We start from the raw sequence: 12,767 nt of genomic DNA on the forward strand, positions 1-12,767 counted from the left end.
TAAAAGGATAGTTTAGCAAAAAAAAAAGGCAAATGACTAATTCACTTTCCTTGTATACCTCTTAACAGTGAAATTAATTGCAAAAATCATGTGAAAGTATAGCAAATATATCCAAGCTAGGATAAAATGGTCTGTGAAAAAAGATATACCTGAAAACCAGCTCGGGAGAAATAACAAGCGATGAAATACAAAGTAGACCTACAATGAGATAACAAAGTAAAAGAAAAAATAAATTAACAACTACTAGTGCAAAAATACTAGTTCATGATCCCATAATCTGACAGTTGTTAAACTACTTCAATTTGTACCACTACAAGATCATCAATAAAGGCAAAGGCAAATGAAATATAGCACACTAATTATTAAAATCTCACATATATCATCAATGCCTAAAAACAAAGCATCAAGTATAGCATCAAATCGACAAGTTTGTTACATCAGCTTTATCATAACAGCTTGTCCTCGTTTCAAAGAAACCATGAAAGATCAGAAGTATGCAGAACTGCCAGAACATAATAATAGAAATTTTTACTTCAATTATAAAGAAAAGTTACTTTGCACCGTACGTTCCAAACTTCCGACATAGTAAAATCAGAACCCAGTAGGAAACCTAAAGAATTTAGCAACTCATCATATAAATATACAGCATGTTTGGTTTTATTCATCAACTCATCATAATAAATATACGGTATGTTTGGCTTTATCTATGAGAATAGGATCCATTCAAGTGTTCGCCCTCATATTCAAAAAGATGTGAAGCACATATCCAGTGATCACATTTGTGTTTAATGCTTGCTTGGCTCACCTACAAACATCTTACCAACTCGAGAGTCACAACGCAAAATTTGGGGACTACAAAATAATCTAGAGCTTCTAATTAGAAGGGGAAGATAAAATATTAAAATGTACTTCCGGAAATATGTGTTTAATGCTTGTTTGGCCTTGCTTCTGAACATCTTACCTAATCAAGAGTCAAGAAACAAAATTTGGGGACAACAAAATAATCTAGAGCTTCCATTAGAATGGGAAGATAAAATGTTTTTTTTGGAAAGAAAGTTCATAAGCTCTTTTTTCCAGCCATTGCTTCTAGTTCCACTTATGAAGCTGTTGAGAGCGTTTAGCAAAAATTTAAAAGATAAAATAAAATAAAAAATCGAAAAAGAAATGAACTCCAGCTTAAGCCAACCAGTCCTAGTCCAAGTTATGTGCAAGCTAAATATCATCTTAGCCAACAAATGCGCTGCAACCCGCAACATCAAGCAAATCGAACACTTTTAGGTCATCAACTATCCTATATTAAGGTCATATATTTTGAATATCAATGTAAATGACACTATAAAGAGGCACGGAATCTCCATAATAAGAATTCATATTGTAACATTTTTTCACTGCAATTGACATTTTCAGAATTACCTAAAAAGTCATCAGTAATTTCAAATGCAACAGCTATAGTATGAAAAAGTTCAAAGATAAGTCTTGAGAATCATGATAAGACTTTACAATGGTATTTGTTGGTAAAGAATCAAGACTAGATTATATTCTCCCACTAACTATTGAGTAATATAATAACAAAATTTTAAGATATATTAAGCACAAAACCAAATGAAAACTCAAAACCTCTTCATAGTTCATATGATCATGTCATAATATTTTAATTCATTGCAAAGATAAAGAAGGTGCAAGGATCTTTTTCAAACAATTGAAGTCAATAGGGACAGATCGCACAATAATGAGGAACAGAAGAAAAGAAGATTAGTACACTAAAGAATAGAAACAAGTTCATTACACCATAAAAGACTTTAAAAGTATTACCAAATAGGCAAATACCAAAAGTCCAACATACAGAAATTAGCAAGGAGCCTTACAAGAAAAGCCAATGAAAAAACTTATAATTGGTGGCTGTATCAAGCCGGCGATAAGAAAGGTGTCCACATTTGGTTGGGCATACATCTACCAGATTGACACCTGGACCTGAAAATCCTAATAGGTCTTATCTTGAGCCAATGAAGACCTTGGGTACAGATAGGAGCATGCCAAAGTTTAAGTTCTCCACATGATTAGGTCCAAGAGACAACTTCAGTTGGAATATGGAAAAACTATAAATTCCAAACATGAACGACAGATATGTGCTCTAACACATACTAGTGATAGTTTGGCCATTCGCTATGCACAAGGCGCAGCACACGGCCATCACCACAAACAGTCTGGAGGGCACATTTCACGGCATTTATCTGCATGCACCCAATCGAATTGGCAGTTTTCGGTAACCTTCACTCCCGGTCTTGTTCCAATCATTGTGCGGTGCGGCTTTGCTCAGGCAGGACCAAACAGGCCATATAAAGCAGTGCAGCAGATGGTAGATTGCAAAGTTAATTGTCAGTGGTTCTATATTGCACATATTTTTACAATTAAATAGCTACAATACTCGGAAAAAGAGAGAGTTGTGGGCTTAACCAGTCTAAAGTATAGTCGACAACACCAAAAAAATTGACTTTGTTAGGGAATGATTACTGAAATTTACAATAAAGCAAGCAACAAGATATTTATGTTAAGGAATAAGTTCATGGAAAGAGAAGAGGGCATACGATGATGGCATATGCTTAAAAATTCGCAGATCCCATACTTCTTGGGGCACGAAAGCTGCACCTATTTGGTCCTGAGAGTGTAGGATAGCATTATCCAAATTCAAACTGTCAGTAATACTAATTGGACATAGCATAAGAATACCCCATTCAGATTACAATTGGTTAAAATGATCTAGAAATGAAAAGCACAATTAAAAATCAATTAAGGATAAGGTGTTCACCCGTAAAATCATATTACCCAATAGGATCAAAGCCAGATCGACCTGCATATGTGCATTTTACACCGTGTCAAAATAGAAAACAAGCCGATATAACACAGGACAAAAAATTAAAAAAAAAAATTAAAAATCATGTTTCCATGTTAACAGTTTAGCAGAGAGAACTCAATGCCAAGTATAACAGAAGACAGCAATTCTATCAAAAGTATCAATAACTTCATTAACACTATTTCATAACTGCTAAAAGCAACAGCAAACCAAAATCTTGTGATTTATCAAGTGGATCTGCTACATCAATGAAGTATATCAATAAAGTCTGTTATTAGTAAAAGCAGGATACAATCAAAACAAATGCACAGTTTTTTCTCTTTTTTCTTTCTCTTTTGGTGCTTAGCTTCAATTATTTTGTCCTCATAGAGCCACAGACGGGAGGCTTTTACAGATTAGTTCAGTTTCTCCCCACACTGCATCCACTTTGTTGCCATCCCAAAATTTGATAGTGGCTCCATCATTCTTAATCTTCTTAGGTGAAAGAAAAAGAAAGAGAGGCCAGGTATATTGGACATAGCAGAGGGAAAGTACAATGATCTTCCTGATTCGTATAGGATAGCTTCACCATAATTATCATATAATTTTGATTAAATAGTATCCTTCATTTCCTTTCTCCAAACATTTGCATCAAAGATTTCCGTCCTGGTCGACACTATCCAGAATGGTCAACATGTGCAGCCCGTGCCGCCTGCACCAATAAGCTTGTGCCACCAATGCCAACTGCGCCAACATATAAAAGGGGGTATGTGCCAAGGTACAGATAAAACAGGGCCTGTGTCGGTGGCAATCCTTGATTTGCATCATACATAGAGGCATGCACGATTTCGTCCGACAAATCATAATAGACTAGTGATAGAAAAGCAGGTTTTCTTATTTCCAAAGTAGGCATGTTGAACTTGGTCAATGTCCGCATAACAGACTTGACAATTTCAATGACCACATTCTATCGGTAATAAAACTTGTTTTGTTAATATTACCACCAGTAAGGTTTACACCAAGCAACTTAGTCTAGTTACAAAACGCATGTTTGAATTTTGAAGGATGCTGCAGCACTAACATGATCAAGAATGCTAAGGTTCCGAACCAATACAAGCAGAATTCTAGTCTCCCTGAAAACTCTCTCTCTCCCAACTAGAGACATTATACTGCTAGAACATTTCTTTAGTCCAACTTAGCCAAGACCTATGGCATTAAATTAATAAGCAACCGAAGGAACAAAAAAAATTGTGCAGAATCGTTGATCAGCAATTCTATAAGCAAGACAGGCAAATACACAAAGCAAGCAATGCAATAAGCACATATTCAGCAGAAAGTGAACAAAAGGAGGCCATGAGACTCACAACTGAATTCACAGAGCTGAGAATCAGAAGTCCATGCATCAAGGAACTCCAAATATCTTGCCAAAAATTTCTAAGCAGGGAGATCTGTAATTAAATAGCATCATACAAATTGCATCTAAACTAAATTGTAGATATTGCCAGTATTAAATGTCAACTGAATTACAAAATGTAACAGTAAAAGAATATGCAACATGCTGTAAGATTAACGGATATTTTGTAATTTTAATGAGATATGTAAGTCCAATCTCTGAAATGCACATATTCATTAGTTATTGCTAGTTTCTCTTAACTGGTTAACCAGTCATCCCCCAGAAGATTTTTCTTTTTGAGAATCTCCAGTAATAGTTTTATTTTAAATATGTACTGAATTTCTGTGTTGCGCTGTTGTATCCATTAGACAAACAAATATTAACAGCATTGAAGACTACAGAGGACGCTGACATTAGGATCATAAATAAGGCAATAAGCACAGGAGGTCAGTAGTCAGAAGACCCACCTATAATCATTTGAAGAAAAAAGAAAATCAAATGAGGAACAGACACAGCAGCTCGAATAGGAAAGTACGCAAAGAAATAATAGAGAAATTCAAGGCAAATTTCTTTAATAGAGGATTTCACTTATGAAAAATATAAAGAGAGTGAGCATGATCCAGCAGACTAGAATAGAGAAATCAGCAAGTAAAAAGGTCCTGCAAGAACTAGTAATGAAAAGTATACTGCTTCAGAGAACTATCATTCATAAGACATCAGTGTGAATTAATTTATAAGCAACAGCTGTATTGTCTAAGCATCTACAGTAAACGATCAAACAATTGGATCCACCAAGCTGACACCAAATGATCAACAAGTAGCTACAATTCATACACCACATCTATCTCAGATAACGTGAAGAAGAGGACCTAAAACAGCATGAGTGCTAAATGACTAACAGGATTATTAATAAAAAAAAAAATAGCACTATACGACAATTTAAGAAGAATATAGCTTAAACAGATATACATAGGTGATTCCTACACCATAAATGTCCCTGGCAACATTGTAAGCAACGTATTTTTGTCTGATCGGTATCAAATGTAATTGAGCAAGAGAAGATGATGATGATGATGATGATGATGATGGTAAAAAGATTTACAAACATATAGATTCATTCGAATATTCAAGTTCAAACCAATTAATTCTCTATGTCTCTTACAACCCTTCTATGCTACGATTCCAGAAAGAAGTATTAACGAGACTACCACAGTTAGAAAATCCAAGCCTTTTCACAGCACATTGAATTAGGGTTAATAACTACTAGAAGATTCTACATTTGCCTGACACCAAAAGGTCAGACCTCTGAAAACAAGTAAACTCAATTAGTGGGTAAACATCTGCCTAAAAATGGCAAACTTGACTCATGGAACTTGGGAATGTCACCTACATATTGGAAAAGCCCAGACAATGGAGAAAGATGACGACATCCAATTGAGCAAAACGTAGGAAAATATGTTTAGAGTATCAACTGTGTCATGCTTCTAGCACGAAATACAAGTGAAAAGATAAAAGTAACTGTGTATAGGCACGTTAAAAAGAGCATCCCAAAGAACATTCACTTTTTTATACTAGCGTTACATAATGAAAGCAAGTACCTCGCTGAATGTCAATGATAAACATCTTGACAGCTCCTTTGAATTGTGAGCTAGAAGCACAGAAGAAAATTCTTGCAATGCCCTTCAAAAATAAACAAAGATTGTTTAAGATGATAGTGAATGGAGCGAACCACGCAGTTGACATCAACAGATCACACTAATAACATGTGTGAACTGTAGAGGAACCTTACAGCATAGTCAGCAACATTAAGGTTCATATCAACAAATATGAGTGCACAAGGCTAATCTATAAGGAGATAATACAGAACCAGACCATAAAACTATTATTCAAACTGCAATGCTCTAGTACATATTAAACTTACCGCAAAAGCCACACAAGAGCATCTTGGAATTGCACAGCATTTGTATTATTCAAAATCCTGAATAGAAGAAACAAAAGGCAATCAAGAAACCATACTTTATAAAAGACAAATTCATTAACATGCTGTTCATGGATGAACATCCCGAAAAATAATACACCGCTAAAATAGAGATTCAACACACTTTTTTATCGGCACAAAGAACAACTTGAAGCTCTGCTGTGTTTTCCAACATTTTACAGTTTAACAACAATTGGCCTATGCACGTCCAAGTTCCAACAGTTTCAAAACAACTTATTTTTGGTAAGGAATTTTTTGGGAAATAGAGAGATGATGAACAAATCATGATATGTAAATTTAGGTTGAACCAATAAGACAGTCAAGTAATTGGATATAATTAATTAAATTGATTGAAATTAAATCAATTAATCCATTTGGGCCCACATTTGATCTAATTTAAGTGTAATTTGGATGTCGTTAGGTCATCTTTTAGTTAAGATCACATTAGGGTCCAGAACTGAATCACTAGCATTCTCATTAGTTGATTCACTTGGGAATTCCCCTTCACCGTATGAAAGTTATACAGGAGATTTCACATAGGTTTAGAAAATAGGAAACATGGCGAGAGAGTCACCCAACTAGATATTTCCTTGCTTCATGTGACCTCAAATAAGTTTCAAATAAAAGAAAATTGTGTATGACATCACCAAATAGCTCTCTGGTATATGACCGTAAAGAATTTCTGCTAGTCATAGACAGCAGCAAACTCTCTCTCTATACTTCTTATATTCATTTCTATTTACTGCAGATAGAGAAAATGTGCAGCTGAAATCCTAATTTTACTGTAGATTACTGCAAAATCTTCATTTTTCCACTGCCACGTTGGAAAAACGCAATAAAATTGAGAAAAAATGTTGCATGCACGCATGCTCAGCATGCAGCATGTGTGCATGCGCTCATGCGCGCACACATCGACACATATGGATATATCAAAATATATGAAATATTAACTTTATAAGCTTTTGAGCTCTTTGATGTTGTAAGCTTGCGTCTCCTGAGCAAGTGAACACGAAAGGCAAACGCCATATAAAATGAAGCCAAAGTGTTAAATCGACCCAACTTTTCAAGGACAAACATAAAGTTTAGCGCCAGAATACATGCAATAAAAGACCACATTAACAATAAGTCAACATTTATTTCGATAAATTCATCAAAAGCTGAGTACCTCTTTAAACTGTTGCAAGTGGCTTCAAACCAACTGACCACCGAAGCCTTGTCTATACGGCATCCATAGTTATGAATAAGAAAAGAAACAACACTACACCTGCAGCAGATAATGCGGGCAAATGCCACATTAATATGGATAAATCAATCGGTAGCTGTATATTGCGAATTAAAACAAGAGCTAACAATATGGCAAGAAACATGAAGACATTATAGAAGAAATTTGCCAGAAAGGGAAAGATTTGCAAACCCTCTCCTCTAGAATAGATATGAATGGGGGTTTATAGCTTTGGATGATCTTGTAAATAATCTACAAATTCAATCACGGCATTAATAATACAGCTATTGAGAACGAACTTGGTTACCACTCCAGAGCACAAGCCTTTTCAACAAAACAACTAATTTTTTAATCCCTTTACTGGGTTCCACCTAGATTATCCATTTTCTTCCTCCTCATTTTTATGATATCTTCCAACTGCAGCCAAATTATTTCCTAGTGTTGTGTTGACTAGACCAAGCAGCCAAGCACACATATAAAAACTTGATCTATTTAGAGCACAAACTGAATATCTTGATACATAATAATTCATCAATCAAAACTCAAGAGCTAAACAATTTCAGTCATGAAATTCCAGATTTATATTAATAAATTTATAGCCAATTAACTAGTCTTTTAATTTTAAACCCAAATATAAGTTAAAGAATCAGATGCATTTTACCCTGCTTGTTGAAAAGTATCTCTATTTTAAAAGCAGAGAGAACGTTCAGCAAACCGGGAAAAAGGAGGAAGTGTTCTAAGCATTTGCCAAATAGCCTCAACCGCTCAGGAATAGAAAGATACACATTAAGTCAATAGAAGGCAAGGGGCTGCTGAATAGGAGCAGTCACAGGTTCCAGAAGTGCAGTTCAGTAACTAAAGAAAAAAAAAAGAACATATGGTAGCAACAGGGGAAAAAAAAAAAAATTGGAGAAAGGAGGAAAGATAGTCAATGCTTGAAATGACTGTACTTCAGGTAAAGTTGCAAAAACTGATGAATTTTGGAATATCTTAATTTCTGCAGAAATCTTCCTTCTTTAATTCACTTGTTTGGCTGGTTTTTGGTTTTCTTTTAAAGCGACACTAAATTTGATAGGTGTTTCAAATTGAATCACTTAGGGCCTCAGTTAAATAGGTTACTTGATAAGCAGGGATAGATAATGCAGGACAAGTATTAAGCTACCGTATATACAGAATCTAATATCCAACTAACGAAAAAGGAAACTAAAGAGATTGATCTCCCAATCTAATATCCAACTAACAAAGAAAGAGATAAAGAGATTAATCTCCTAATGTTATGTTGCATTCATCAGATGTTCTCACCAGATATAGAAGCACGTGATAACTGATTCCGACTATTTTTGGCACCAAAAAAGAAGCCAATTGAAGAATATCTGAGAATTTAAATGTCAATCAAGGTTGAAACTGTTCAGGCAGGATTTCCATGTCATTTTGATTGAAAATCCATGAAGGTTAAATCAACCGATCTGAGCCAGAATGGACGCAAATTAATTGTTTGGCCTGCCATCAACTATATGGACAAACCACCATTTTTAGTTCACACCAAAAAATTGATTAAACATCAAAGCAATTTCTAATTGAACTCTACATCAAAATGATTTTATTATTAAACACAAAATAGGCTTCAAAGTTATTACCTTCTAGCTTCAAACAGAAAATTATTTGTGATTTTAAATTCTAATTTCTGAAGTTGCACATAATTCAAATTGAAATATTCAAGGTGAGCAATCCAAGTGAGATTACAATTTAATCTAGTCCAAAATTTAAAGGCGTGCATAACTAAAAGAGTTATTCTTCAATTCGCACATCAGTTGAACAATGGACTTAATCAAAAGCATTTCAATCTCCAAGGAAATTGTAGATAAGGCTAGAAACTGATCTTCTAAATGCTAAACAACAACAAAGGCCAAAATTGCTAAAGAATAAATAAACTAGTTCTCACCACACCCAAGAATCTTTGCTGATACCATCCTTGATTACAGCAGCAGTATGTACCATCTTCAATCGCTTCTCTTTGTACGATGTCTTTACGGTGTTTTTGCAAGCCTGAATAACCTATAGATCAGTAAAAGAATACCAAAAATAATATATAGATATAAAAGTGCAACTTATGATGACCAATATGGAAAGTCAAAACCTGATATAAAACTGCAGCAGCAAGTTCCATGAATCCTTCTTGGATACTTCCCAATGATCCAGCCTTCTCATCTCTAGGTATCTCAGCCCTAGATTGCTTGAATATTAATCAAGTTACGAAAGATCTTAAAATTCAGGATAATTAACTAATACAAAAGCCAAGAGTTAGAGTTACCAGAGAAAAGCAGCTCCGCTACTAATGCTTTGGTCTAATTCCTTGATAATGATGTCAAGAAGTTGTTCTACAAGTCGGCTTCCTTCTGAAGTACCCCTATTGAGCTTCAGCAGGACTCTTGTATAAATAATAAATAGATTCTGCCAAAGAAATATATATATATATATTATATTGTCATTACAAATTAAAAGAAATAAAGAAATGACAACTAAAACCAATATAATATACACTCAGGAACCTTCATTCCACGATCGTGAGTAGTTAGCCAACAATGGAACATAAATTCCTGTACTGCAGAATGGATTTCCATAGCTTGGCATCCAAGATTTGGCCCATCTTTCAACAAGTATGTATTAATGCATTCCATAAGCTTGCGCGAAACCTTCCCCTCGTCCCTAGGATATACAATTAAAAACAATTACGTAAGCATAAGCTCTTTCCCAATCATGATATATGACAAGAAAACTAGAGAATTGGCATAAGATTTAGAAATCAAATTGAATAGTTCTTCCGATGTAAAGATTTCAGCAGAAAAATTAATTTTATTAATTAACTAGCACAATCAGATCAAGTCGAAAATTATTAGACCAATCAAAATTACTTACCTAACATGTGCAAAAATTTCACTAAAGCCCTTAACAACATCCTCCCTTAAGTTAGCAGGAAAATCACCAGGCGGGTTCTCCAACAGAACGTGAAGGGTTAGGACATAACGGAAGACCTCCTCCTTAGTGTTGGTTTGACTATTACTCTTTGAATCTAGGCCTGTTACAACCTTGTTCATGTAAAGAATGACAAGACCTGCACCCAGTAAGAGCGAATTACCATAATATATAGACATTATTTCACAAGAAGAGGGTAGATGTCAAAGAAGCACTTACTGCAATAAATCCGATTCCTCATCTCATATCGGTATTCTTTAATTGTTAATAGATGCCGAAGAATGCTAGCGTATTCCGAGTGGAAACTAGGAACATCTTTTATAACATCCCAAATGTGATTGAAGAGCAATTTACCAACAGAAAGCAGAAGTAGGGGCTTTCCTGCAAGATAAATGATCTTCTATCAAAAGATTCGACACGAGTGGTCGCACAAATGACAGGCACTACAAGAAGTTGTCAATGCATAACCAATAAGCATGTTTCCCAAATATCTTGGACCTGAGGGATAAACAAAATAGCCTTGGTATATTTAGTATACATACAAATTCTTCATCATTACGCATCGTTAGCTCCAGCATACCAGGTCAGCCAGACACGTAGGGCTGGACCCATGACAACTACAGTTATAACTCATCTCGCAATCAGCAATAGGAACTGTTGCTTGATTTGCTTCCAGTTTCAACTACATCATAGTGAACTTATTTTTCTCTGTTTGGCAGTATCTAGTCTGCAAACACAGAAGCTTCAGCATGTGGCATGCAGGAGCAGAGGGAGCAGTGGGCCAAGGTGGGCATGTGCCCAACCCTGATTGACCTAAATTTGAGGAGAATTTAGTCCCTACAGCCAGTGAATACATACATCCGCTGCACCGTCCTTCATTTCATCTGTCTTTCTTAACAGAGTTACTTATCTTTTTCTAAAGTATCAATTTTTCTATTTTAGTACTAACACTTTATTAAGCTTATCAATTTATTATACTAATAATCGTGCCCCTCTTGTTTTCCTGTTCCAACTACGGTTGCTAAGTACTAACTCTCTAACTGAAATGGGTGATAACTAGTTTTTTTCTTGTTAGCATTCGTGATTAGCTGATCCACATTATATATATATAGCTTTACTTCTCTGTGTTTGTATTCATTTTCATCCCAATTACAGAATAGCTATTGGCTATTAGCTATACTGCAATCCAAAGTGCTGATCAACACCAATAGCAAGGGCTATACATGCCAAGTGACATGATTCAGCGGACCTGAAAGCTTCGAATCTTCCGCACACTGTACTGCAGCCCGAAGAGCCTTTGCAAGCATAATCTTCGGCGGACGCTTCTTGCTCGCGGAGATCTCCAATGCCACACACTTTGTGAGCAAAGTAATCATAAAAGGCCACGTCTCAGCTGCAAAAGAATCAAAGTCAGAAAAAATCCAATCACAATTTCAAAATTCCAGCAAGTAACAACCGACACTTCCGTAGCGAAGGTAGGAACATCTCACCGCCGGGAATATCTCCGCGCTTGACCTTCGCAGTGTTGCGGCCGAGGAGCCTGCAGAACCCGATCGACCTCTCGCCTTCGAGCCAGGTGCTCAGCAGCCTCACCCCTTCCTGAGATCAACTCAAACGATCCCAAATCGGATGAGTGGGCTGGGGTTTTGCGGGAATGGGCGGAGGAGGGGGAAGGATGGATTGTTACCTCGCGGGACTTGGCCTTGTCGGAGGAGAGCTTGGCGATGACCTCGCGGACGTCGCGGGAGGTCGCCATGGCCCCCGATCGGAGCAGCGGTGCACGCCGCGTGCGATGGTCACAGCATTGAGGAGGAGAGAGAGCGAGGGTGAGGGTGAGGGTGAGGGCGAGGGCGAGGGCGAGAGCAGTAGGGTTTAGGGTTTTTTGTAGGGTAGAGAGAGGAGAGAAGAGGAGATTGCGGGGGTAATGGCTTCAAAAAGAAGGCGAAGAAGAGAGAGAGAGAGAGAGAGAGAGAGAGAGAGAGACTCAGAGAGCCTTTCGACGAGCGAAGCGGAACGAATTTATAGTGTTTTTTTTTTTTAGGTAAATTACACTTTTGGTCCTTGAACTATGAGAATCACTACACTTGAATCCTCAAATTTTTAATTTATTATAATTTCTAGTCCGAATCTTTTAAATTATTATAATTAATTTTGCCGACCCGGTGTTAGTTGGCTAAATATATATAATTTTACAATATCAAAATAATATAGTTATTATCGTATCATTAATCATATACTTTTATAGCGCTTTTATATTAATATAAGTTTTTAATGCTTAGACAACTAAATTAATTTGTTGAACTTGATTGAGGCAATTCAAAATATTTTGAGTCGAAAATTATAATAAATTAAATTTGAGAACCAAAATGTC

At 36.0% G+C, this 12,767-nt stretch overlaps 1 protein-coding gene across 8 annotated transcripts in view; it reads right to left on the reverse strand.

Annotated features, from left to right (window-relative positions):
- Positions 1–12,333, reverse strand: part of LOC109716832 (serine/threonine-protein kinase ATM) — a 51,611-nt gene extending 39,278 nt beyond the window's left edge. For 2 of the 8 annotated variants that reach the window (XR_002218059.1, XM_020242426.1), the window contains exons 1-16: positions 12,084–12,324; positions 11,887–11,995; positions 11,646–11,789; positions 10,616–10,777; positions 10,340–10,535; positions 9,973–10,129; positions 9,735–9,874; positions 9,561–9,648; positions 9,366–9,469; positions 7,367–7,465; positions 6,145–6,201; positions 5,822–5,903; positions 4,195–4,278; positions 2,807–2,848; positions 2,586–2,656; positions 150–198 (exon numbers count right to left, since the gene is read on the reverse strand). Coding sequence is in view for 3 of the 8 variants with exons in the window: in XM_020242426.1 (XP_020098015.1) it covers positions 150–198; positions 2,586–2,656; positions 2,807–2,848; positions 4,195–4,278; positions 5,822–5,903; positions 6,145–6,201; positions 7,367–7,465; positions 9,366–9,469; positions 9,561–9,648; positions 9,735–9,874; positions 9,973–10,129; positions 10,340–10,535; positions 10,616–10,777; positions 11,646–11,789; positions 11,887–11,995; positions 12,084–12,152 (1,653 nt within the window). In the remaining 5 variants the exon portion in view is untranslated. Of the gene's footprint in view, positions 1–149; positions 199–2,585; positions 2,657–2,806; positions 2,849–4,194; positions 4,279–5,821; positions 5,904–6,144; positions 6,202–7,366; positions 7,466–9,365; positions 9,470–9,560; positions 9,657–9,734; positions 9,875–9,972; positions 10,130–10,339; positions 10,536–10,615; positions 10,778–11,645; positions 11,790–11,886; positions 11,996–12,083 lie in introns of those variants that run through there. The other 6 variants (XR_002218061.1, XM_020242429.1, XR_002218060.1 and 3 more) reach the window with 5 other exon arrangements.

The sequence above is a fragment of the Ananas comosus genome, linkage group 10, assembly GCF_001540865.1.
Source record: "Ananas comosus cultivar F153 linkage group 10, ASM154086v1, whole genome shotgun sequence".
NCBI lineage: Eukaryota > Viridiplantae > Streptophyta > Magnoliopsida > Poales > Bromeliaceae > Ananas > Ananas comosus.